This window comes from Podarcis liolepis, assembly GCF_965112155.1.
Source record: "Podarcis liolepis genome assembly, chromosome: 10".
Classification (NCBI taxonomy): Eukaryota; Metazoa; Chordata; class Lepidosauria; order Squamata; family Lacertidae; genus Podarcis; species Podarcis liolepis.
The window spans coordinates 939,672-966,538 of NC_139562.1; the positions used below are offsets into that span (position 1 = coordinate 939,672).

Consider the following 26,867-nt stretch of genomic DNA (forward strand, 5'->3'; position numbering starts at 1 on the left):
TCATGCAGTGGTACAAAATAATTGCAGGGATGTGTCTGGTATGGTGTTTTGTTATAACGGCTGTCCATTTGAATGGAAGTCCCAGACACAAACGATTATTTGTCTCTCCACAGCAGAGAGTGAATTATGTGCATGTGTTCAGGCCACTCGTGATGTGGAATGGTATCTGCAGGTATTCGCAGACCTACAGGTGCAAGTAACACTACCAGTAAGAGTTTACCTTGATTCCCAGAGTGGACTCGCTATCCTGTGTTCAGAGACCAATACGCAGTGCACTAGAGTCTTAAGATTACGTTTACAGTTTGTAAAGAAACTAATTGCTGACAAAATGGTTGTATTTGAATATGTTCCAGGTGACAATCAAATTGCAGACATTTTTACAAAAGCACTTCCAAAGGTTACACATGAAAGACATGTACAAAATATGCTTTATGTTTTTGTTCCACAATGATGAACCACAGGGGAAATGTTGAATGGTTACTTTAAATGTAAAGGTTCATCATTGTTCCACCCAATGTGTATGTCTTTAAGGGGCCGGAGCAAGATAACAAGACCCAGATTTACAGCTGTGAAACATAGCAGGTGCTGCTGAGTTGTATTGATTAAGCTGTGTTGACAATTGGGTGTAGTATATAAGGAGCAGCACCTAGCTCTCCCATTGCCCTGGGGGATGGGGTGGTGGTTGAGTCATGTTTGTTTGTTGATGTATTTAGTGTATAAGGAGTTTTTGTTTTTGTAATTAAAACCTTGTTTAAGTTATTTTTGAGTCCTTTTTTTAACTGCATGGTCTCCCCAGCAAGCTCTCTGCAGCACTACCATACTGCAAATAGCCAACACTTTCCACACTCCATGCATTCAAATGGTTTCTCCCCTGTGTGAGTCCGTTGATGATTTCTAAGGTGTGTACTCTGACTGAAGCTCTTTCCACACTCCATGCATTTAAATGGTTTCTCCCCTGTGTGAGTCCGTTGATGTCTTCTAAGGTTTCCACTTTCTTTAAAGCTCTTTCCACACTCCATACATTTATATGGTTTCTCCCCTGTGTGAGTCCGTTGATGTGATCTAAGCTCTTCACTCTGACTGAAGCTCTTTCCACACTCCATGCATTTAAATGGTTTCTCCCCTGTGTGAATCCGTTGATGATTTCTAAGGTGTGCACTCTGACTGAAGCTCTTTCCACACTCCATGCATTTAAATGGTTTCTCCCCTGTGTGAGTCCGTTGATGTCTTCTAAGGCTTCCACTTTCATTAAAGCTCATTCCACACTCCATGCATTTATATGGTTTCTCCCCTGTGTGAGTCCGTTGATGATTTCTAAGGTCTGCATTCTGACTGAAGCTCTTTCCACACTCCATGCATTTAAATGGTTTCTCCCCTGTGTGAGTCCGTTGATGTCTTCTAAGGTTTCCACTTTCTTTAAAGCTCTTTCCACACTCCATACATTTATATGGTTTCTCCCCTGTGTGAGTCTGTTGATGTCTTCTAAGCTCTCCACTCCGACCGAAGCTCTTTCCACACTCCATACATTCATATGGTTTCTCCCCTGTGTGAATCCGTTGATGATTTCGAAGGTGTTCACTCTGACCGAAGCTCTTTCCACACTCCATACATTTATATGGTTTCTCCCCTGTGTGAGTCCGTTGATGTGATCTAAGCTGTCCACTCTGACCGAAGCTCTTTCCACACTCCATACATTTATATGGTTTCTCCCCTGTGTGAGTCCGTTGATGTGATCTAAGGTCTGCATTCTGACTGAAGCTTTTTCCACATTCTATACATTTATATGGTTTCACCCCTGTGTGAGTCTGTTGATGTGTTCTAAGGCTTCCACTATTACTAAAATTCTTTTCACACTCCATACACTGAAACGGTTTCTCCCCTGTGTGAGTCCGTTGATGTTGTCTAAGGTGTCCACTCTGACTGAATCTCTTTCCACACTCGATGCATTGAAATGGTTTCTCCCCTGTGTGAGTCCGTTGATGTTGTCTAAGGTGTCCACTCTGACTGAATCTCTTTCCACACTCGATGCATTGAAATGGTTTCTCCCCTGTGTGAGTCCGTTGATGTTGTCTAAGGCTTCCACTATCATTAAAGCTCTTTCCACACTCCGTACATAAATATAGTTTTTCCCCTGTGTGAGTCCGCTGGTGTGTTCTAAGTTTTGCATTGAAAGAGAAGCTCTTTCCGCACTCCATACCTTTAAGTGGGTAATTTCCTTTTTGTGTTTGTTGATGTGAACTATGTGTGCTCATTCAGTGTAGCATATTCCACATTTCACACATTTTAATGGCTATTCCTAATGAAACGAAAGGTGCCTTGTCCCCTGCAATTCTGTCTTCTCCATCCCCTTTTTCAGAGTGGGCAGAAAGGAAATCCTGTTTGGGCTTCAGGAAAAAGAACACACACACAAAAAAGGATGCATCAATCGCCATCAGCACCTTCTCTTATTTCAACATCTCCTACATTCTCCCATGTCCTCCCCATGTTCCCGATTTTTAGGAATTGAAAATGGTATGATGTCTAATGGTAGTAATGCATCAGGAACCTTTCATAATCCTCAGTCATCTTTAATAACACAGCATCATCTTGGAATACTGTTGTCCTGTGGGACTGCATTTCAAATCAAGTGGTTGCCCCTGTTTCCACCTCTAGTTCTTCATGAATCACCTGCACAGTCCCACTGACCTCAGGAGGTCGATATGGACCATTTTGGGAGACCCAGGCCTTCATCTCTTCCAGGGACTTTGGTCTGGGTCAGTCAGAGAACTAGTGACAAGGCTTGGTGCCTGGGGTCAGCTGAATGGGTGCTCAGGGAAGCTCCTGTTCTTGGAGATGGACCTCTGTCTACATGCCTCACGTTGCATGGAGAGAACAGGAGAAGCAGAAGGAGAGCAGCTGGCAAATGGGAATCCCAGGCGGAAACACCCACCCCAATGGTTCTTTATAATGATGATGTGCTGCCTGATCCTCTGCTTGTCTTCTGACAGAGGACTATCCTAATCTGGCGCTGAAAAGCAGGATATTCAAGGCGAGGAGATAACTGTACTTAATGGTAGGTAGACATATTGGTCTGACACAGTTGAAGTAAAAAAATTAACAAAAATAGTCCAGTAGCAACTTAGGGTCTTGGGAGAAAAGTAATGACAAACCTAGACAGCATCTTTAAAAGCAGAGACATCACCTTGCCAAGAAAGGTCCTTATAGTTCAAGCTCTGGTTTTCCCAGTAGTGATGTATGGAAGTGAGAGCTGGACCATAAAGAAGGCTGATCGCCGAAGAATTGATGCTTTTGAATTCTGGTGCTGGAGGGGACTCTTGAGAGTCCCATGGACTGCAAGAAGATCAAACGTATCCATTCTTAAGGAAATCAGCCCTGAGTGCTCACTGGAAGGAGAGATCCTGAAGCTGAGGCTCCAAGACTTTGGCCACCGCCTGAGAAGAGAAGACTCCCTGGAAAAGACCCTGATGTTGGGAAAGTTGGAGGGCACAAGGAGAAGGGGACGACGGAGGACAAGATGGTGGGACAGTGTTCTCGAAGCTACCAGCATGAGGGAGGCAGTGGAAGACAGGAGTGCCTGGCGTGCTCTGGTCCAGGGGGTCACGAAGAGTTGGACACGACTAATCGACTAAAAAACAACAACAGCAACTTAGGGAACAACTAAGTTTGTTCTAGGTATAACCTTTTGTGTGCATGCAAACTTCTTCATATAGTGAAGGGTAGTAGGAGATGGTAGTAGGAGTACCTTCTGAGAAAAACCCCACCCCACCCTCCCACGATATACAAGGCTCTGGTGACATCTGTGTCAGTGTATCTGAAGAAGTGTGCATGCACACGAAAGCTTTTATCTAGAACAATCATAGTTGTTTTCTAAGGTGCTACTGGACTATTTTTTAATTTTTTATTTCAACTACATCAGACCAATACGGCTACCTACCTGAATCTAGATGTCATGGGGTGTTGGGGAGCAGTAGTTCCTTTGGTGGGGGGCATGTCCTGCACCTCCTGGGGTCATTTTTCCACCCTTGGTCCCCACCCTGCACTCAGCTCTCACCTGTGGCTTCCAGAAGCTGTCAGCATGCAACAGGGGTTCAAGCAACGGCTTCAACCGGCCGGCTAAACCAGGTGAGGAAAGCTGATGGGTCTCAAATCCTTGGGGGGCTGGGGAATTCTGCTGCACCTGAAGTCAAGCCCTGGTGGATGGAGAGGAGGAGAACAACAGTCAATCCCACAGTCCAGAAGGCAGATTCTGCCCGTGCGGAAGAGGAACGTGAAGGGCAGGTGGGGCACGTCCACCTGGAGGCTTGTTATCTAGTCCCAGGGTTACTCTGACATTGAATTATATATAAAATACAGTATTGAAATGCGCCTGCTCCCACTTCCTATTCTGATATTACTCTACTGTTTGTCTGTTTCTTACTTGAGTGCTGTTTTGGCCCCTGCCTTGGCCCTGTGGACCTGAAGGAGCATCTTCACCCCCATCGCTCAGTCTGGACAGGGAGGTCCTCCTCCGAGGGTCTTCTGCTGGTTCTCTTGCTGTTAGAAGTGAAGTTCCAGGGAACCAGGCAGAGGGCCTCCTGCCCCATGGAATGCCCTCCCTTCAGAGGGCAAGGAAACAGGCAACCATCTGACATTTAGAAGACAGCTGTAGAAGACAGCTGTAGAAGACAGGTTTTTAATATTTGATGTTTTACTGTTATGTTTATGTACTGTAGGGACGCGGGTGGCTTTGTGGGTTAAACCACAGAGCCTAGGGCTTGCCGATCAGGAGGTCGGAGATTCGAATCCCCGCGACGGGGTGAGCTCCCGTTGCTCCTGCCATCCTAGCAGTTTGAAAGCATGTCAAAGTGCAAGTAGATAAATAGGTACTGCTCTGGCGGGAAGGTAAACGGCATTTCCGTGTGCTGCTCTGGTTCGCCAGAAGCGGCTTAGTCATGCTGGCCACATGACCCGGAAGTTTACTGGCTCCCTCGGCCAGTAAAGCAAGATGAGCGCCGCAACCCCAGAGTCGGCCACGACTGGACCTAATGGTCAGGGGTCCCTTTACCTTTACCTATATGTACTGTAAGTTGCCCAGAGCGGCTGTGGGAAAAGAAGAATACTATGACGCCTAGAGTGGTACCTCGAGTTACAGGCGCTTCAGCTTACAGACTCTGCTAACCCAGAAATAGTACCATTTGTTAAGAACTTTGCTTCAGGATGAGAACAGAAATCGCACGGCGGCAGCAGGAGGCCCCATTAGCTAAAGTGGTGCTCCAGGTTAAGAACAGATTTTTTGTAGTTATTTTGGATTTTTTACTGCAAAATTAGCTTATGAAATATTACGGGTGGAGAAAATCACAGGGTTGCCGTAAATTATAATCCCACCCACAAACTCTCATTCACATATAGTCTGTAAATTTGGGAAGGTCACACACCTCACCTGTGCTAATACTGGCCGTTTTTGGCCTCCACAGGCACACCCTGTGTGTAGAGCCTCCAGCCCCAGGCACTGTCTATCATGAAAATGGGTCCTTTGACTGGGAAGATTCATGCAGTCGCTGTCATCAGATGATGAAGGATAGTATCTCAGCTTGTCAGTCACTCTGACATTGCCTACAAAGAATAAGAGGAACAGAAATGCTTTTGTGGTGCAACTTCCGTATCAATCCTGAGAGCCATTCCATGGACTCTGCACCCCTGTTTCTGATGACAGGTGTACATTATCCTCATCCTCAGTGGAAAAGACATTAAAGATGGAAGCCTGAGAGAGAGGAAAAGGTTTCTGGCTGCTTCCTGGGTGGGATTGCGGAAACCAAGAGCCGCTTCTGAGAAGGCCTCCCCCCTCCCCTCTTCCTCTGGGGATTTCCTCTCCTCTCCAAGGGACCAATGGTTGGACTGGGCAGAAGCGCTGCGTCTGGACAGGGCAGGGGCTTATGGGGTGGGAAGAGGATGGAGGTTGCAGGAAGGAAGGGGTGGGGGGACTGGACCCCCACTTTCCAGGGATCCCTCTCTGGTCGCCTTGAAGGGGGGTGTCGATTTCTGGGCGGGAGGGAGAAGCCAAGGCGGCCCCTCCGGAGAGACCCCAAGGAAGGCACGAGGGAGACTTCTCCCCCAAGACTGGTCTGCCTAGCTCTCTCACCCTCGCCAATGCTGCCCTTCCTCCCGCCCCCCCCCCACGTCATTGACCCTCTCTCTTTCTCCCGGAGTCTCCCCTGCATCCAGAGGCTTCCTTGGCTCACCCCTCTCTCCTCACTGGGGGTCTCTATCCAGGCGCCTCCCGCACCCCTTAACCCTTTCCTGGCCCGCTTCTCCGCGCCCCAGGGAGTCCTCGTGGGTGGGCGCCCCATCTCCGCCCCTGCGAGGAAAGCCCCCTTCGCAGCACGCGTGCAGGCGCTTGGGGGAGCTGGCGGGGGTCTCTGGGTCCTTTTCTCCCCTCTCCCCCCCACTCGCGACCCCTTTACCTTTTTGTCCTCGCTCCCGATTCTCCTTTCCTGCAACATCCACGAGGGGGGGGTCCCCTGCCTCCTCCCTCCCCTTTCCGAAAGCGCCCCCCCCCCCAGCTACGGGGCAGAGCAGCAATCCGGAGTGGAAGCTCCACTTCCGGGAGAAGCAGGCAGGGTGGGAGGGGGGGCTTCCCCCCCCCGCATTACCGGAGCAGAAGCCGGATTGGAGGAGGAGGAAGAGGAGGAGCAATGTATTGGGGGAGGGATTTGGGATGATGGGGGCGGGATGAGAGAAGGATGTGCCGGGAGGGGACGGAAAGTGTTGAGCGTGTGGGGGGGGGGAGAAGGAGGAGTAGAAACCCCCCCCCGGTCTTCCTTCTGGGGATCAGGAGAGGGGGGAGGGGCTGATCCCGACAATCCAACAGCGAAGTCACAAAATGAGTTCTGCATGGAAATCAGATCAGACTCCGAGTTCGTGTTTTGGCAACATGACAGGTCTGTCCGTCGGGATGCCTGAGGATTCCTGCTCGCTGCCTTTTCCTGGCCAGCCTGAGAGATCACTGGAAATGGAGGATTTCTTGACTCCAGAATCCAGCATCGCAGACCCGTTTCATTCAGGCCTAGAGATCTGTTCTTTGGACCAGTCTGCTTGGATCATACTGATCTTGATTGTCTTCTGTCTGGGATCATCTGGGCAGGGCTCCTGCAGATGTGCTGAGACAGTGAAGGGATTTTGGCTGACCCCCCTTTGTTAGTTCTTGTCATATGGAGTAAAATAAAAATGGAACAGTGCAAATCCGATGTATGGTTGATTTTCTATGAATTTATAACAGAAATGTGGCGTATGTAGTGTGTGAGTGTGAGTGTGTGTGTGAACTTTGTACAAACAGAATGATTGGGGGGGGGGTTCCTGCTACAATGTGGATCCTCAATGGATCATATCTGGATCATCACTGATGGGGGGGGGGAGCTCAGGAAGAACCTCCTGCCACGTGACTGGGGGAGTCTGGAGGCTGACGGGGATCAGACAGGGCTGCTGTTTTGCTCTCTTTCCTATTTCAGCTCAGGTTTTCCTGGCAGAAGTTACATCTCATCAAGAAATGTGTCTACTTTGTAACCATCCAGGGAGTTGTGTTGCAAAGGCCATTTGCAGAAAGGTTTTGATAAGGAAAATTCTGGGTTGAGAGTCTACCCAAAAGCTCAGCTCATCAGGGTCCAAGTCCCCTGCGGGTCCATGTGGTCAGCAAAAGAAGGAAATTCCAGTGAAGCAATTTGGAGTAAAAGAGCAGTCAGTAGACTGAGATCCTTTATTGTTGTGCAACAGGTTCAACAACAGCGAGTGAACCCAGAGCAGGGGGCGACATTGGCATTTAAAACTTTCCCACCATATCCCAGAATACCGTTCGCACAGCATCACCAATATATCTTTTTTGCAGTGCCTTTGGCCAGGGCACAGTCCGACCCCCCCCCTGTAATCTTCATAGAACCCTAACCCAATGGTTGCCATTAATTTGATTCTGAATTGATTCTAGAATGTATTTTAATTAATTGACTGCAATTTTCTGTACACTGGGCTATTTTTACTTGTTGTTAGCCGCTCTGAGCCCGGCTTTGGCCAGGGAGGGTGGGATACAAATAAATTTATTATTATTATTATTATTATTATTATTATTATTATTATTATTACAGTGGGATGAAGATCATATGAACTTAAGGCATTTGCAAACAACCTGGTAATAATGGTAGAAGCCCACTGGAAAGTATACCAACAGTTTTCAACAAGATTAATCAATTTGGCCAAGTCGCAGGTGTTAAATTGAATAAAAATTGAAATAAATTGTTGGTAAAAATATGAGACAACAGAAGAAAAATGAGTAGAGACAGATAGCAGAGCTGGGGATAGAAAAGATGGTGAATTTTTTTGGAGTGTGGCAGACAACAAAAAATATAAACATTTAAAAAGATCATTATTGGTAATGAAAAATTCTGGGGTGAGAGACGACTCAACAGCCGAGCTCTTCGGGGTGCTACTCCCCCGCGGGTCCATGTGGTCAGTAAAAGAAGGAACATGGTCAGTAGACCATGATCCTTATTGTTGTGCAACAGGTCCCCACAGGAGTAAGAACCCCGAGTAAGGGGTGACCCCCCTCTTTTAAAACGTCCCACAATATCCCAGAATACACTTGGAGCAGCATCACTGAGACATCATCGCTACATCACTAGCATGTCACAAAGGGGGAGGGGTCTACAAGGGTGACACAAGTCCAACATTAGGTCTCTTTATCAGGCCCCTTTCCCAACACCTCTTAAGTCCCCATCACCGGAAGAACAATAAAACTCTTGACATCTCCTTGCCCTCAGGACTGGTCTGGAGATGGGCTTTCAGAACACCTCAACTGCCTCTGCAGATGTCTATTGTTGCCCCCCTGGTCACTCCCTGGATGGGGGTCCGTGTCTCTGCTCTTACGCTTGGGGGATTATGGCGGGATGCCCTGTTCCTGCTGCCTGTTAGATTTCCAGCTCCGTGATTGCAGTCATGGCATTTTTGTCTATCACATGACGGTGTATGTTTTGACTCCACAGTGGGAAGTGATGGAGACTATGTTCCTGAAGTGAGACTATTGTCCTTTGTTCTCTCTCTTTGCTGTCTGATGCTAGAGAGAGAGGGAGCCGTGTTGCAGTGCTCCGTGTGTGTTTACATGTAAATAAAGTAGATTAGCCAAAATGCTGAGTTGCTGAGCTCTGTTACGCAAACTGCAAACACTCTGCAGATCCCTAAGTGTGCCAATGTCTGTTGGCATCAGTTGCTGTGAAGCTTTTGAAGCTCCCGAACGAATGACTAGGAGGGAGAGAACATGCCAGTCGGGCATGTGTCTCTACCAGGATCCTACTCGAGTGTAGGATGAGCGCTTGACACTGCCGATCTGATTTTCTGCTTCTTGGTTCACAGAGGGAGGTGGAGCCCAAATTCCCCTTTCTTTAAGGATCAAAATGGCATTGGAATGAGGAGAGTCAGTTAAAGTATGGATTTTCTACACATTTATAAAGCTAGGTATCTTCCCCGAGCTGTCAAGTCGAATGGATACATTCAGGCATAATATTTGCAACATTATCATCATGGCTTTCCCAGTAGCCAAGGCCATGTTAAAAACTAGGCTGTGGGACATAGATCTCCAGGAACTAATCTCAGCTGCGGAAAAAACATGGTCCCCTCTTTATTTTCGACTCTCTAGGGTGCAGGAATTTAACCTTAATTATTTACAATTTTTGTTTAACCTGCAAGGAAAAAGGGCTTTTTCTCTGCCTAGGTTCAAGTCTAATCCTCCTAACCTCCTTTGGGGCAGGTTTGTGGGTTTGGCAGAAGGAGATAGGATCTGCCCATGCGATGCCCACCTGGTGGAAACTCTAGCTCACATGGCCCTTAAATGCAAAATCTATGATGATCTTTGCCAACAATTTTTAGACCACCTATGCATTCCAACATGGAAACCAGAGAAGGAGGTTGTACACTTCTTATTCCAGGGGAGAGACCAGGAGCTCCCCAAGACACTAGCTAAGTTCCTCTATTTGATTTTTTGTCACCAAAGTACGCTGCAGGATCCTGCCCTTGCTGGAGAGATGAAGTAGATTGCTTGCCTCTTCTTCCCTTTGGCAAATGACTGTACTGTTGAAATGGAGACGAGATCGCACTGGCCTACTTATTCTGAATGTTTGTAAGTGATGCCAATAAAGGTTTGATGATTTGTAACATTGCAACAACTTTAGTTCCTTGTATCTGAAAAAAAAAAAAGCTTTACAGAGAACAATTAAAATTGCCCAGAATGTTATTGGGCTCCGACTACCAACCCTGGATGAGATCTTCACGTCTCGCATCTTGAAGAAGTTACATAATATTCTGAGAGATCCCACCCACCCTGCTCACAACTTCTTTGAACTATTGCCTTCGGGCAGAAGATATAGGACAATGAAAACACGAACCACACGCCTTCTGAATAGTTTCTATCCAAGAGCTCTGATTGCACTAAATAATGATCTCAGGGCCAGTTGCAAGGTTTAGCAAGCGGGGAGCAGGAAGGAATGAGATAGGTTTTAGGTTATGTTATGCCTTTAATAGGTCATGCTATATTCTGGATTATGTTATGTTTTATAGATTATGTCTGAATAGGATGAGAGTGTCGGAGATACGTGCAAATGTATATGTGAACCCGGTCTTTGGGTGGGTGTTTGATTTTCGTTGTTGTGTATACTGTGTATATACGGACAATGACAATAAATTTATCTATCTATCTGAAGAAGTGTGCATGCACACGAAAGCTCATACCAAGAACTAACTTAGTTGGTCTTTAAGGTGCTACTGGAAGGAATTTTTTTATTTTAACAACTTTAAAGATGTGGGTCCCACTTGTCATTTCCATAACAGTGCAAAAAACCACAGTCACACGCAGACGCACCGTCTTGCATGCTTGAGTAGAGCAACTCCAGGCCATGAGCCAAGTAGCAGCAGGGTAGGGGCCACGTGTAGAGCAAGTCCCACACTGAGGACAAAAACGCACACAGAGGCAGCAGGACTTCTTCAGTAATAGTTTACTGAGCTTTCAAAGCATACAGTTCTTTCTCACTGGGTCCCCAGTGAGGCACAAAACTTTGCTCCTGAGAGCAAATCCAGTTTCAGCCATAAAAAAATACACCACACAGGATATCTAAGTCAGGCAGACACAGACCGGCAGAAGGGAGCAAGGGAGGAAAGAGGCTGGAAGGACACAGGGCAATGGAGGCGTGTCTTTCGCTTCCTGTCGTCTGGGAGGGAAGTCAGGAATTCGGCATCTGCAGGGGCTTCATGAAGAAAAGCTTTCTTCTTTTTTTCAGAAAAAAATTATTCATTTTATAACACAAATAAAGAACACAAACAGAAAAACAAACAATGCAAACAGATTATTCTCTTATCCTTATTTTTCTAAACATTGTTAAGTGGGCTTCTCCAAGTCCCACCTATCTGATTTTCATTTTACTTCTTTAGCAGTTTACATACATCATAGTTTCTAACCATCTTTTTTTATCACACTTAAATTAACTTCACATTTTATTGCTTACAAATAATATTATTTTAAAATACACTATCTTCTACTTCTAACCCTACAGCCTATATCCACTTCCAAAGCTATTATAAGATTTAAATATTAACATATTTTTTTCAAATATTCCTTAAGCTTCTTCCAATCTTCTTCCACCATCTCTTCTCTCTGGTCTCAGAGTCTCCCGGTCAGTTTGGCAAATTCCATGTAGTCCATCATCTTCATCTGCCATTCTTCGATAGTTGGTAAATCTTGTTTCTTCCAATTCCTTTTTCCACAATTTATCCCAATCCACCATCATGATATTGTGCCCCACATCCCTGGCCCATTCAATCATTACAGATTTCACTTGTTCATCTCTCGTATGCCATTCCAGCAATAAATTATACATCTTAGATAGGTATTTTGTTTTTGTATCTAATAATTCCATTTCTAGTTTGGATTTCTCTGTTTGAAAACCAATTTTCTAATCCATTTTAAACATTTCATTTATCTGGATGTACTGGAACCAATCATCTAATTTATCTTTCAACAGATCATAAGATTTTAATCTAAATTGGTCCCCTACTTCCATCAAACTATCATTATACTTCAACCATGTATCTTTCATATTCAACCTTTTATGGGTCTTAGCTTCCAATGGTGATATCCATCTGGGTGTTTTCCTTTCTAACAAATCCCTATATCTTATCCAAACACCATCCAAAGATTTTCTAATTATATGATTTTTAAATCCTTTGTGAGCTTTTAGCTTGTCATACCATAAATATGCATGCCAACCAAATACATTATCAAAACCTTCCAAATCCAAAACATCTGTATCTTCCAATAAATACCATTGTTTCAGCCAGCAAAAGGCTGCAGCTTCAAAGTAAATCCTTAAATCTGGCAGGGAGAAACCCCCCCTCTCTTTTCCATCTGTTAATAATTTAAACTTAATTCTGGGTTTTCCCCCCGGCCAGATAAATTTAGATAATATCTTTTGCCATTACTTAAAACAATTCAACTTATCAATGATAGGGAGTACTTGGAACAAAAATAACACCTTAGGCAATACATTCATCTTTATCGCAGAAATTCAGCCCAACAAAGATAGTTTCAACCTTGTACAAATATCCAAATCTCTTTTGATATCTTTCCATAACTTTTCATAGTTGTCTTTGTACAAATGCATTTTTTGCAGTCATATTTACACCCAGATATTTCACCTTTTTCACAAACTTCAGCCCTGTGGGTTCCTCTAAATTAAGTTTTTCATGTATCATTATTTCCCTCCCTAAAACTTTGGTTTTATTCTTATTCAATTTGAAACCTGCAACTTGTCCGAACTGTTGAATTATCTTCTGTGCTTTGATTGCACTGATCTCAGGGTCCTGTAAAGTCAATACCAAATCATCAGCAAAGACTTTTAACTTATATTGTTTAGTTCCCACTACTATGCCTTTAACTTCCTCATCATTCCTTATCCTATTCAGCAGCACCTCTAGGACAGAAATAGAAAGCGGGGGGGGGGGGGAGGAAGTGGGCACCCTTGCCTGGTTCCCTTCTCAATCCTAATTTCTTCTGAGACCACATTGTTAATTATAATTTTTGCTTTCTGCTCCAAGTAAATTGCATTAATACCATTGAAAATTTTTTGACCGATCCCCATATTACACAAGTTCTGTTTCATAAAACTCCAAGAAACATTATCAAAGGCTTTCTCTGCATCAATAAACATAAACATTGCTTTAGGATTCTTTTTTGCCTCTAATCTTTCCAGCACATTCCTAATATTATCTTTCATATGCCTCTCATATAAAAAACCTGACTGATCTTTATGTATGTGCTTATTCAAAATCTTCTTCAATCTTGTAGCCAAAATATTTGCAAATATTTTATAATCCACATTCAACAAGGAAATTGGTCGCTGATTCCTTACTTGAGCTCTATCTGAATCTGGTTTGGGTATCAGAGTGATGAAGGCCTCTTTCCAGGACTTGGGTGCTTTGCCCCCCTTTAATATTTTGTTACAACATCCATCAATGGTTGTATCAGCCAATCCTTAAATATTTTATAATACTTGGAAGTTAAAGCATCAGGTCCCAGTGCTTTGCCTATTTTCATTTGGGCAATAGGAGTATAGCATCTAGATCAAGGGAAGTAATAGTGCCACTGTATTCTGCTCTGGTCAGACCTCACCTGGAGTACTGTGTCCAGTTCTGGGCACCACAGTTCAAGAAGGACACTGACAAACTGGAACGTGTCCAGAGGAGGGCAACCAAAATGGTCAAAGGCCTGGAAACAATGCCTTATGAGGAACGGCTAAGGGAGCTGGGCATGTTTAGCCTGGAGAAGAGGAGGTTAAGGGGTGATATGATAGCCATGTTCAAATATAGAAAAGGATGTCACATAGAGGAGGGAGAAAGGTTGTTTTCTGCTGCTCCAGAGAAGCGGACACAGAGCAATGGATCCAAACTCCAAGAAAGGAGATTCCACCTAAACATTAGGAAGAACTTCCTGACAGTAAGAGCTGTTCGACAGTGGAATTTGCTGCCAAGGAGTGTGGTGGAGTCTCCTCCTCTGGAGGTCTTTAAGCAGAGGCTTGACAACCATATGTCAGGAGTGCTCTGATGGTGTTTCCTGCTTGGCAGGGGGTTGGACTCGATGGCCCTTGTGGTCTCTTCCAACTCTATGATTCTAGGATTCTAATTGCCCCTTCAACTTCTTGTCTTGTAACCAGTTCATTTAGTAGGCTTGTTTTGTCCGCTGGAATTTTCTGCAATCCAGTTTTGTCCAAAAACTGTTCCATTTTATCCATTTTTCCTTTTTGTAAAGCTGCTTATAGTACTTTTGAAAACATTTTCTAATCTCTGTTGGGTTCTCAATATTCTTACCATCATCCATAATATTAATTATTGTACTCTCCTTCTGTCCCCAAGCCAATAATTTTCTGCATTTATTTGCCGATGCAAAAGTCTTTTGTTTCATCAATATAATTTTCCATTCAATTTCTTGGTTTACTATTTGTGAAGACTAGGATTGTAATGGTTTAATTTCCTTTTGAATCTGTTGATTTTTTGGGTTACATCTTAGCTTTTTCTCTTTCTCCTTTGAGACAGAACTTTTTCCTTTTGCTCATTCTGATAGAATTCTGTTGAATCAAAATACCTGGCATTACCACTTTACTTGCACCCCTTGCTTCAATTCCAGGATTTGGATTCAATTCAAAATAGTCCTTTAGGGTCTTTTGAGCTTTATTTACGATCAATTCATTTCTCAGTAAAACATCATTCATCTGCCATCTAAAAGTACCCTGTAGAGACAATTTTAACTCTGTCAACACAGCATTAAGATCAGAACAAGTCCTTGGGCAAATCTCTGATTTAGTGACTCTTGAGGTCAGGTCTTTAGTTAGCTGTCAGGGAATTGGAGGCTGCGAAAGAGCTGAGGGGGAAGCAGAGAGGCAAGAGTATCTGGTGGCGTGGGAAGGGGCCCCTAGTTCAGAGAATACCTGGGTCCCGAAGAGTTGTATCACTGATGAGGGTCTAGTGGAGGAGTTCCACAATTTCTTCCCCGACAAACCCAAACCCCGGGGTAGATTTTTCCAACAGGTGTTCGGGCCGACGGACGATGAAGAGGATTTCGAGGGATTCCCACCATCTGACAAAGAGGAAGAAGAAGAGGAAAGTGTCTATTGGGGAACACGAGGAACTGTGGGTTTGAGGGAGGACTGGAGGACAGTTTTTGAAGATACGGATGAGGAGGAGGGTAGTTTTCCAGGCTTCACCCCCGCCACTCCGGAGAAGGGTAAATTGGGGATGGTCGATTCTCCCGAGGGGAAGGGGGCCTTTGAGGAGGGGGTGGATGTCAGGGAATTGGAGGCTGCGAAAGAGCTGAGGGGGAAGCAGAGAGGCAAGTACAGAGAGCCCACGCCGGTAATTAGCAGTTTCTCTTCCACGTCAGAGGAGGAAGCTGGGAGGGGGGAGCCAGTGCTGGGAACCAGCCACTCACAGAGCAGAGGAAGCAAGAGGTGTGGACTCAGGAAATGGGCTTGCTGGTGGAGGCGTAAAAAAAGTCAGACGATTCATCTGACTCCGAGAGATGAAGTGTATCTTTGAACTCTTGTAACTGCTTTGAAGCTTAGCAATAAATCTCTTGTAGAGAGATGGCTGTGTGCCCGGAGCATTATCTCAGCTAGCTTGTCAGCACAACCCCTACATTAGCCATATATAATCCAAACGTAAAAGGTACACACAATACAGTCCTTTTGATGTTGGAAGAATTGACCGCTAATGCCTCACAGTCTCACAGCTTCGTATAATCACAGGAAGTTTTTTGTCCGATGTGTCGCAGCTCCAACCCCCTCGTTCTCGGAGCTCAAAAGCAGAACTTTCCAGGGAGTGGGGAGCCCACTTTTGACACCTGCCAGATTCCATGTCCTCAAAATGCTCGATTTGAGGTTTTCCCGGGGGTCTGCTGCGCTGGAGCAGTTTCCCCTGCCTTTGATATACCGAGGTCTCCTCCAACAAAGAGATCTCCGACTGTGATGGCGAGCGATCAACCAGAAGCCCTTCATGAAGCAAAGCTTTCTGCCGGCTGCTTCCAGGCAAAAGGGCATGCCAGAAACACACACTGGGATTCGTGGTGTATTGCCATATCCATTGTTTTCCAAAGGTTATCACAATGTAGTATAGAAACTGGTATAGGATGAGATCAATATATGGCCAGCCCTAATCCTCACTCACCACCAGAAATACAGGTTCACCCTCTCCCCCTCACTATCAAAAGGTACCTTACATCTAAAATTATACTCATTATTGTGGGATATACCGTATTTTTCGCTCTATAGGACACACTTTTTCCCCTTCAAAAATGAAGGGGAAATGTGTGTGCGTCCTATGGAGCGAAGACGCCGTAGCCCCGCGACCCTCTCCTGGCTGGAGAGGTGAAGCACGGCTATGGCAGGAGCCTCTACAGCCCCACGTCACCTCTCCAGCCGGGAGAGCGCTCGCGGGGCTAAAGCAACCCCCGCGACCCTCTCCTGGCTCGAGAGGTGATGCGTGGCTATAGCAGGAGCCTGTCCGCTGCGCCTTTCCGCTGCTCCCTGACCTGCCCTTTGGGGCTGGTGGTGGGCTTCCCCCGCCCCAAAGAGCAGGTCGAAAGGAACCTGAAGCCTGGCGAGCAAGAGGGGTCAGTGCACACCGACCCCTCTCGCTCTCCAGGCTTCCAAGGTAGCCGCCTGAACGCACCTTAAACGACACCTTGTTTTAGAGCAGGAAAACAAGAGGGGGAAAGTTCTCCCCCTCTCTGTGCAGCACCTCCTGCCGCTTCACTGAAGGGGCGCTGGGCAGAGAGGGGGAGATTTTTTTCCCCTTGTTCTCCCCCCTCTAAAACAAAGTGTGTCCTATTGTCCGGTGCGTCCAATGGTGCGAAAAATACGGTACCTTCATTATTTCATTACTATACAGCTTTGCATATAAACACCAGAACAAATACATGACATGCTTTGAAGATGGTTTTCTGCTGAGTTCATTGCTGTGAAGAAGAGTAAACTCTGAAAGGAACACGTTCCTCACTCCATACATTTAAATGGGTTCTCCACTCTGAGAAGAAGAAGGGTTTGGATTTGAAATCCCGCTTTATCACTACCCGAAGGAGTCTCAAAGTGGCTAACATTCTCCTTTCCCTTCCTCTGTGAGGTGAGTGGTGCTGAGACAATTCAAAGAAGTGTGACTGGCCCAAGGTCACGCAGCAGCTGCATGTGGAGGAGCGGAGATGCAAACACGGTTCCCCAGATTACGAACCACTCTTAACCACTACACCACACTGGCTCTTAGATGTTCCTTAAACACTCCATTATAACTAAAGCACTTTCTGCAATCTTTCCCTTTAAACAGCTTCTCCTCTTTCGAGGCTTGATGGGTTTGTAGGGTGTCAACTGGTAAAGTTCTTCCTGTCCATGAGTCTGTAGATGTAGGATTCCACTAAGAGTGAACCTCTATCTACTTTCCTGATATTTATATGGTTTGCCTTTTGTGTGAGTTTGTTGACATAAATCAAGGCTTCCACTCTGACTGAAGCTCCTTCCACAGGCCATACATTTAAACAGTTTCTGCCCTGTGTGTCTGCTGATGTGTTCTAAGGTGTCCATTCTGACTGAAGCTCTTTCCACACTCCATACATTTAAATCGTTTCTTACCGATGTGAGTCTGTTGATGTACTCTCAGGTTTCCACTATAACTGAAGCTCTTTCCACACTCCATACATTTAAAAGGTTTCTCTCCTGTGTGAGTCCGTTGATGTTGTCTAAGGTGTGCACTCTGACTGAAGTTCTTTCCACACTCGATACATTTATATGGTTTCTGCCCTGTATGAGTCCGTTGATGATTTCTAAGGTGTGCACACTGACTGAAGCTCTTTCCACACTCCATACATTTAAATGGTTTCTCCCCTGTGTGAGTTCGTTGATGTGTTCTAAGGCTTCCACTATCACTAAAACTCTTTCCACACTCCATGCATTTAAATGGTTTCTCCCCTGTGTGAGTCCGTTGATGTTGTCTAAGGCCTGCATCGTAACTAAAGCTCTTTCCACACTCCATACATTTAAATGGTTTCTCTCCTGTGTGAGTCCGTTGATGGGATCTAAGGTGCCCATTCCGACTGAAGTCCTTTCCACACTCCATACATTTAAATGGTTTCTCTCCTGTGTGAGTCCGTTGATGTGATCTAAGGCTTCCACCATAACTAAAGCTTGTTCCACACACCATGCATTTAAATGGTTTCTCCCCTGTGTGAGTCCATTGATGTGATCTAAGGCCTGCATCGTGACTGAAGCTCTTTCCACACTCCATACATGTATATGGTTTCTCCCCTGTATGAGTCCGTTGATGTACTCTAAGGTTTCCAATCTGAATGAAGCTCTTTCCACACTCCATACATCTAAATGGTTTCTCACCTGTGTGAGTTTGATGGTGTAAAGTTAGGTGCGCATTTTGACTAAAGCTCTTTCCACACTCCATGCATTTAAATGGTTTCTCCCCAGTGTGAGTCCGTTGATGTTGTCTAAGGTTTGAACAGAAACTGAAGCTCATTCCACACTCCATACATTTAAATGGTTTCTCTCCTGTGTGAAAATGTTGATGTTTTCTAAGGGTTCCACTATCACTAAAGCTCTTTCCACCAGCCATGCATTTAAACGGTTTCTCCCCTGTATGTGTACGTTGATGTATTCTAAGGTTTCCATTCTGACTGAAACTCTTTCCACACTCCATACATTTAAATGGTTTCTCCCCTGTGTGAGTCCTTTGGTGTAATTTAAGGTTTCCACTCCGACTGAAGCTCTTCCCACACTCCCTGCATTGGAATCCTTTCTTACCCATGGCAGTCCGCTGATGTATTCTAGGTTTTTCACTATCAGTGAAACTCTTTCCACACTTCAAATCTTTAAAAGGTTTCTCTCCTGTGAGTTTGTTGATGTGAGCTACGTGTGCTCATTCAGTGAAGCATATTCCACATTTCTCACATTTCAATGTCTATTCCCGTCCCCTGGAATTCTGACATTCTTCTGTTACACCTTCTTCAGAGTGGGCAGAGAGGAAGTCCTTTTTGGATTCCAAGGAAGAGAACAAAGGGAAAAGAACAAATCAAACACTATTTGCCCCTTCTCTTATTTCACACATCTCCTACATTCCCCCGCTTCCTACCCATGTTCCCAATTTTTATGAAATAATAATAATAATAATTTATTATTTATACCCTGCCCATCTGGCTGGGCTTCCCCAGCCACTCTGGGCAGCTTCCAGAAAAACATTAAAATACTGTAATACATCAAACATTAAAAGCTTCCCTAAAAAGGGCTGCCTTCAGATGTCTTCTAAAAGTCTGGTAGTTGTTCATCTGGTGGGAGGGCGTTCTACAGGGAGGGTGCCACTACCGAGAAGGCCCTCTGCCTGGTTCCCTGTAACTTTGCTTCTCGCAGTGAGGGAACCGCCAGAAGGCCCTCAGAACTAGACCTCAGTGTCCAGGCAGAACAATGAGGGGTGGAGATGCTCCTTCAGGTATACTGGACCGGGGATGTTTAGGGCTTTAAAGGTCAGCACAAACACTTTGAATTGTGCTCGGAAATGTACTGGCAGCCAATGTAGGTCTTTCAAGACAGGTGTTATGTGGTCTCGGTGGCCGACCCAGTCCCCAGTCTAGCTGCTGCATTGTGGATTAGTTTTAGTTTCTGGGTCACCTTCAAAGGTAGCCCCACGTATAGCGCATTGAAGTCCAAGCGGGAGATAACCAGAGCATGCACCACTCTGGCAAGGCAGTTCACAGGCAGATAGGGTCTCAGCCTGCGTACCAGATAGAGCTGGTAGACAGCTGTCCTGGACACAGAATTGACCTGCACCTCCATGGACAGCTGTGAGTCCAAAACGACTCCCAGGCTGCGCACCTGGTCCTTCAGGGGCACAGTTACCCCATTCAGGACCAGGGAGTCCACACCTGCCCGCCTCCTGTCCCCCAAAAGCAGTACTTCTATCTTGTCAGGATTCAACCTCAATCTGTTAGCCACCATCCATCCTCCAACCGCCTCCAGACACTCACACAGGACCTTCACTGGTTCTGATTTGAAAGAGAGGTAGAGCTGGGTATCACCCACATATGGATGAACACCCAGCCCAAACCCCCTGATGATCTCTCCCAGCGACTTCATGTAGATGTTGAAAAACATGGGGGAGAGGACAGAACCCTGAGGCACCCCACAAGTGAGAGCCCAGTGGTCTGAACACTCATCCCCCAACACCATTTTCTGGACACGGCCCAGGAGAAAGGAGCGGAACCACTGTATGACAGTGCCCCCAGCTCCCAGCCCCTCAAGACGGTCCAGAAGGATGTTATGCTCAATGGTATCAAAGGCCGCTGACAGATCCAGCAGAACTAGGAAACCTTTGTCCCTAGCCCATCAGAGATCATCAACCAGTGCAACCAAGGCAGTTTCAGTCCCATGATGAGGCCTGAATCCCAACTGGAAGGGATCCAAATGGTCCGCTTCTTCCAGGCATGCCTGGAGTTGTTCAGCAACTACTCGCTCAATCACCTTGCCCAAGAATGGAATATTTGAGACTCAGCGATAGTTGGGCATCGTGGCCGCATCTAAAAATGGTTTTTTTAAGAAGCGGTTTAAGAACTGCCTCTTTCAGCGGGTCTGGAAAGGCTCCCTCATGGAGGGAAGCATTCACCACGCTACGAAGCCCATCGCCCAGTCCTTCCCGGCTAGCTTTTATAAGCCAGGATGGGCAAGGATCCAGGAGACAAGTGGTTGGTTTCACTCGTCCAAGCAGCCTGTCCACATCCTAGGGGGTAACAGGTTGGAATTGATCCCACACAACTTGACTAGACAGACTCTAGCACTCTCCCGCCCCGGCCCTGATGCCACGGTGGAGTCTACCTGAGCGACTTGAGCGACCTGAGTGAATCTGAGCGACTTTATCTGAAAAAAAACTTTGCAAAATCATTGCAGGAGATCATGTGGGCTGCACTGAGCCCTGATGGAGCAGGTGGTTCTGCTAAATTGCGAACCACCTGAAAAAGTCTCCTGCTGCTGTTTTCTGCAGATGCAATAGAGGCGGTGAAGAAAGTAGTTTTCGCCGTCACTACCGCAACTTGGTAGGCTCAACATTCGGCTCTAACCCGTGTCCGGTGAGCTTCAGAATGGGTCATCCGCCACTGGTGCTCTAGCCAAATCGGTCCCACCTCCCTGCAGAGGGGAAGGATCGCGGAGAAGTCCAGTTGCACCAGGAAGTGATCTGACCATGGCACTTCTTTTGTATTGCTTTTACTTAGTGTCAGATCATGAACATCCATAGAGGTAAACACCAGGTCTAAGGCATGCCCGTGGCTATGGGTTGGGCCAGACCTATTCAGGGACAGCCCCATGGAGGCCATGCTTTCCACAAAGTCCCGAGCGGCCCCTTGTAAGGTCGTGTCGGCATGGATGTTAAAATCCCCTAGGACAACCAAACTAGGTGTCTCCAGGAGAACATCCACCATGACCTGAAGCAGCTCGGGCAGGGAATCCTTGATGAAGCGGGGGGGGGGGGGGTTGGTACACCAAAAGGAATCCTGTACTGCCCCTATTGCCCAACTTCCAGAACATGCACTCAGAAAACTGGGTCTTCCCAATAGGACGCCTGGTGCAAACTAATGACTTCCTAAAAATCACTGCAACCCCCCCTCCCCGCCCACATGACCTGGGTTGCTGTGTGTAAGAGAAACCGGGCGGACAAGCAGCGGCAAGGACAGGCCCATCTGCTTCATCCAACCAAGCCTCTGTTACACATGCCAGGTCAAGTCCTCCATCCACGATCAAGTCATGGATCACAATGGTTTTATGGATCATTGACCTGGCATTGCACAGCAGCACCTTCAGGTTGTGTGGGTATCCCTTTGCTGATTCCAGTATCCCGTCTGGTCAAGACCAGACCTGGAGGCAGCGATAGTCCTCAAACAATGACTAAGCCCGCTTCCTCGGTAATGACGTGGTCTGGTCTTAGCGTAGCTCCTCCTCCTACCCGTGATCACTGAGATTGGTTGTCCCAGTACATCCCCCCCCCCCCCGTGGAACTTGCCCCAGCCATTTTGTTTGTTGGGACCCACTCCCAGGCAGCCCTGACCCCTCCCCTTAAAATCAAATTAAAACCTATACAAAAAACAAACTAACAAAACAATAAATCAAACAAAAAAAGAGAATGTTACAAACACACCATATTTAATTAAATTAAACAAATTCCTGCACCCAACTAAACACCCACCCCACCCCCTCTTACGCACAGCAAATGAAAAAGCAATGTCATCAAATGATATTAATGCAGCAGCAACCTTTCATAATCCTCAATCATCGTTAATAGCACAGCATGATCTTGGAATACAGCCTTTTCAAATCAATTGTTTCCTCACAGGAAAGGCAGCTGCTCTCTGTCCATGCAGGCCCTCTCTTTCTCTGGTCCATCGTTCCTTTGGACATTCCCCATCCTCTGCATCATAATCCTCCATCCAACTCTAGATCTTTATGAATCACCTGCACAGTCTACATCTCTTCCAGGGACTGTGGTCTGGGTCAGTCAGAGAACTAGTGACAAGGCTTGGTGCTTGGAATCAGCAGAATGGGTGCTCAGGGAAGCTCCTGTTCTGGGAGATGGACCTCTGTCTACATGCCTCACATTGCATGGAGAGAGCAGGAGAAGCAGAAGGAAAGCAGCTGGCAAATGGGAATCCCAGACGGAAACACCCACCCCCCATTGTTCCTTATAATAATGATGTGCTGCCTGATCTCGAGCCCCTCTTCTGACACAGGACTACCCTAATCTGGCACTGACAAAGCTGGATATTCAAGGCACAGGGAGAACTGTACTTAATGAAAAGTTCAACCTTGTAACACTGTCCTAAAGGATCTTCACTCGCTCTCAGTGCATTTCGGAGCACAATTCAAACTGCTTGTGCTGATCTTTAAAGTGTCATGGTTGCATCTTTCAGGCAAGAAAAGTATTGATCTGACATATAGAGATCATTCCTAGTCTATTGGTTCAAGAAGGTTCTGGTGGTTTTACTCTGTGTGATTCAAAGTTGGTGTTTTCTCCAGCTGGAGCATTTTAGCTGCTAAGGGAGTTTCCTTTCTGCTGAGAGCAGGTGGTGGAATAAGTTGTTATGAGGTTATGCTGAACCTTCTTGTCTTTGGGAACCAGAAGAAACTGGTTTAAACTGGAGTGAGCCAAGCTTGTTATCCAGTCCCAAGGTTACTCTGACATGGAACTGTCTATAAATCGCAGTATTGAAAGGCGCCTGGTCCCACTTCCTATTCTGCTATTCTCTACTCCTCTTGTGTCTTTCTTACTTGAGTGCTGTTTTGCTATGCTGTGTTAGGGTTTTACTGTAAATTCAGTTATTGGGTTGTTATGATTCTTTGCCTTCTGTACTAAATTTATCTGCTGAATGGATTTTTTGCTGCCTCTGAGTGTTTTTTCCTACTCTGCTAACTATATGTCGGACTTGGAGATCATTATGAAGGAGCAAGATCGGTGACCTAAAGCCCTCAACCGACTTGGCCCTGTAGACCTGAAGGAGTGTCTCCACCCCCATCCTTCACTCTGAACACTGAGGTCCTCCTCTGAGGTCCTCCTGCTGGTCCCCTCTCTGTGATAAGTGAGGGTACAGGGAAGCAGGCAGAGGGCCTTCTCGGTGGTGGCGCCCACCCTGTGGAACACCGTCCCTTCAGAGGTCAAGGAAATGAACAACTACCTGACATTTGGAAGACAGCTGAAGGCAGCCCTGTGTCAGGAGGTCTATAATGTTTGATGTTTTCCTGTCTTTTATATGTACTGGAAGCTGCCCAGAGTGGCTGGGGAAACCCAACCAGATGGGCGGGGTATAAATACTACAATTATTATTCTTTTGTGGTTTTCTTGTAGTTATTTTGGAATTTGTACTGCAATATTAGCTCATGAAATGTTATGGGTGGACAAAATCACAGGGTTGCCATAAACTATAATCCCACCCACAAACTCTCATTCACACACAGTCTGTAAATTTGGGGACGTCACACACCTCACCTGTGCTAATACTGGCAGTCTTTGGCCTCCACAGGCACATCCGGTGTGTAGAGCCTCCAGCCCCAGGCACTGTCTATCTTGAAAATGGGTCCTTTGACTGGGAAGATTCATGCAGTCACTTTCATTGGATGCTGAAGGATTGTATCTCAGCTTGTCAGTCACTCTGACATTGGCTACAAAGAATGAGAGGAACAGAAATGCTTTCGAGGTGCAACTTCTATATCAATCCTGAGAGCCATTCCATGGACTCTGCACCCCTGTTTCTGATGACAGGTGTACATTATCCTCATCCTCAGTGGAAAAGACAATAAAGATGGAAGCCTGAGAGAGAGGAAAAGGTTTCTGGCTGCTTCCTGGGTGGGATTGCGGAAACCAAGAGCCGCTTCTGAGAAGGCCTCCCCCCCTCCCCTCTTCCTCTGGGGATTTCCTCTCCTCTCCAGGGGACCAATGGATGGACTGGGCAGAATCATTGTCTGGACAGGGCAGGGACTTATGGGGTGGGAAGAGGATGGAGATTGCAGGAAAATAGGGGTGGGGGGACAGGACCCCCACTTTCCAGGGATCCTTCTCTGGTCGCCTTGAAGCGGGGGTCGATTTCTGGGCAGAAGGGAGAAGCCAAGGCGGCCCCTCCGGAGATTCATCGTGGGCGTCATGATGGAGATGTCTCCCCCAAGACTGGTCTTCCTCTCCCCCCCCCATTGCTGCGCTTCCCTGACCCGGGGGTGCCCCCTCCCTTCTCCCCCCACTTCCATGACCCCCTCTCTTTCTCCCGGAGTCTCGCCTGAACCCAGACGCCCCCTTGGCCCGGCTCACCCCTCGCCCTGCACGACCCATCTCTCCGTCCCTAATGCCCCCCAAGATGAGCCGGGGAGGGACGGGGGGGGTCTCTATCCAGGCGCCTCCCGCACCCCTTAACCCTTTCCTGGCCCGCTTATCTCCGCGCCCCAGGGATGCCTGCGCGGGGGAAACGGGGCCAGGGAGTCCTCGTGGGTGGGCGCCCCATCTCCACCCCTGCGAGGAAAGCCCCCTTCGCAGCACGAGTGCAGGAATCCAGGCCCCACGGAAGGCACTTTGGGGAGCTGGAGGGGGTCTCTGGGTCCTTTTCTCCCCCTCCCTCCGACCCCTTTACCTCTTTGTGCTCGCTCCCGATCCTCCTTTCCTTTCCTGCAACATCCACGTGGGTGGGGAGGATTTACCTGCCGCCCCTCCTCCGCTTTGAGAACGCGCGCGCCCCTAGAGCTACGAGGCAGAGCAGCAATCCGGAGTGGAAGCTCCACTTCCGGGAGAAGCAGGCAGGGTGGGAGGGGGCTCACCCCCCCTCCATTCCTGGAACAGAAGAGCCGGATTGGAGGAGGAGCAATGTATTGGGGGAGGGATTTGGGATGGTGGGGGCGGGGTGAGAGGAGGATGTGCAGGGAGGGGAGGGAACATTTGAGTGGGGGGGGGAGAGTGTCACGGGAAAAATCTGGGTGCAGGGTTACTCTGCCACCTAGCTCCTCGGACTGAGTCCGTGGGTCCCTGCAGAAGAAAATGAGCTCAGCCGGACGCAGGAGCAAACTGCAGAAGATCCAAGTTTATTGCGCAACAGGTTCAAGGCGAGATTGAACAGTGAGAAAGGGGTGACATGAACTTTTAAAAGTTCCCTCCAAGTCCCAGAATACAGTGCGAGAAACGTCATGAATACATTATGAGAAGGTTGGGTTTCACGGGTTACATCATGAATACATCACACACGTCATGAATATATCTAAGAAAGGTGGGGTTGCACCAATTAACATTTCAGATAAGGGAGGGGGAAATATGCAGAGTGGGAGATATGCATAGATAAACACTTCCTGAGTACCGGTGGTAGGAAGACAATAGTCCAGGGATATGCATGGTCTGACACCTGGCATTGCCCGGAGGAGCGATCTGAAAGGATTAGAAAGTTCCTGTGTACGTGACTTGTCGTCTCAGGGATTATGGAAGTAGGGGTAGCATCATGGAGTCTAGAGGCAACTGAGTTGAACGGCACTAAGATGGAGAAAATCGGAGTTGTGGTTGATTTTATAGAGATTTTCAAAGTTTCCCCGCTTTGCCGGTCAAGTATACATTGAGGATCAAAGCGGAAACGAAGTGGATACATTGTATCCAGACTTTGACAGTTTTACAAGGTCCGGGGTTTCGGTTCCATTGTTCTCGCTGCGGGGGGCCGTCAGTAGCTCGTCAGGAAGTTAAACGAGGCGTGCAAGGGCTCCCTGAGCTAGCTCCTGCAGGGCGAATGCAAGGCTGTGATTGGCTAAAGCGCGGCTCATTTTAGTGAATGGGGTTACAATATGACAAGGTCTACTCACGTTAGAAATAGGGCGAGAGGAAGGCATAGAAAGGATGGGGTTTATTCCGCCCGTATGGAGATAGGAAGGAGAGCCTTTTATTCATAAGGCAGGGGTATAGTGTGGTGCTTGTGTAACGGTGTGGGGGCTGGGGTTTCCGGGCAGAGCTGGGCTCTGTCGAGGTCATCGCCTCGGGCCCCTTAAGCAAGTGGTGAAGAAAGGAAGGGTACCCCCCCATCCTTCCGTATCAAGAGGAAGGTTCCCCCCTTCCTTCAGTGGATTGGAGAGCGGGGGAGGGGCTGATCCCGGAGATCCAGCTGCCAAGTGGGTCCCGTCCCTCCTACAAGGTTTGCATGGCAACATCCTCCCCTCCCCCACCCCACGAGCTTAGATCCCTCCGTCTTTTAGGTCTTGGTGCTGTTCAAACCAGGAATGGAGGGGGGCAGCTAAAAGACTCCCCGCAAATCCCAGCCCCCCACCCCAGCC

The 26,867-nt window shown here is 47.0% G+C and overlaps 1 protein-coding gene and 1 long non-coding RNA gene across 3 annotated transcripts in view; one reads left to right on the forward strand and one right to left on the reverse strand.

The window, feature by feature from the left end:
- Window positions 1-321: 321 nt before the first annotated feature.
- On the reverse strand, window positions 322-25,263 carry LOC310686895 (uncharacterized protein). 2 transcript variants are annotated; one of them, XM_083461391.1, is made up of 4 exons: window positions 25,199-25,263; window positions 24,070-24,242; window positions 18,696-19,077; window positions 322-1,805 (listed from the first exon to the last, which is right to left on the reverse strand). In XM_083461391.1, exons 3-4 carry the CDS (start codon window positions 18,717-18,719, stop codon window positions 813-815), a joined length of 1,017 nt encoding a protein of 338 aa, XP_083317517.1. In that variant the 5' UTR covers window positions 18,720-19,077; window positions 24,070-24,242; window positions 25,199-25,263; the 3' UTR covers window positions 322-812. The 2 variants fall into 2 exon arrangements, with proteins under 2 accessions (XP_083317517.1, XP_083317516.1); XM_083461390.1 differs by lacking the exons at window positions 18,696-19,077; window positions 24,070-24,242; window positions 25,199-25,263 and adding exons at window positions 4,052-4,190; window positions 4,418-4,692 and having other exon boundaries at window positions 322-2,375.
- LOC310687060 overlaps window positions 10,713-26,867 on the forward strand; it is a 55,630-nt gene continuing 39,475 nt past the window's right edge. The window contains exon 1 of the long non-coding RNA XR_014516168.1: window positions 10,713-16,235. This is a non-coding gene — a long non-coding RNA (uncharacterized lncRNA). The remainder of the gene's footprint in view (window positions 16,236-26,867) is intronic.

Bases quoted from the DNA above. Each gene is read 5' to 3' on its own strand.
- LOC310686895 (XM_083461390.1), bottom strand. From the start codon at position 2,252: ATGAGCACACATAGTTCACATCAACAAACACAAAAAGGAAATTACCCA.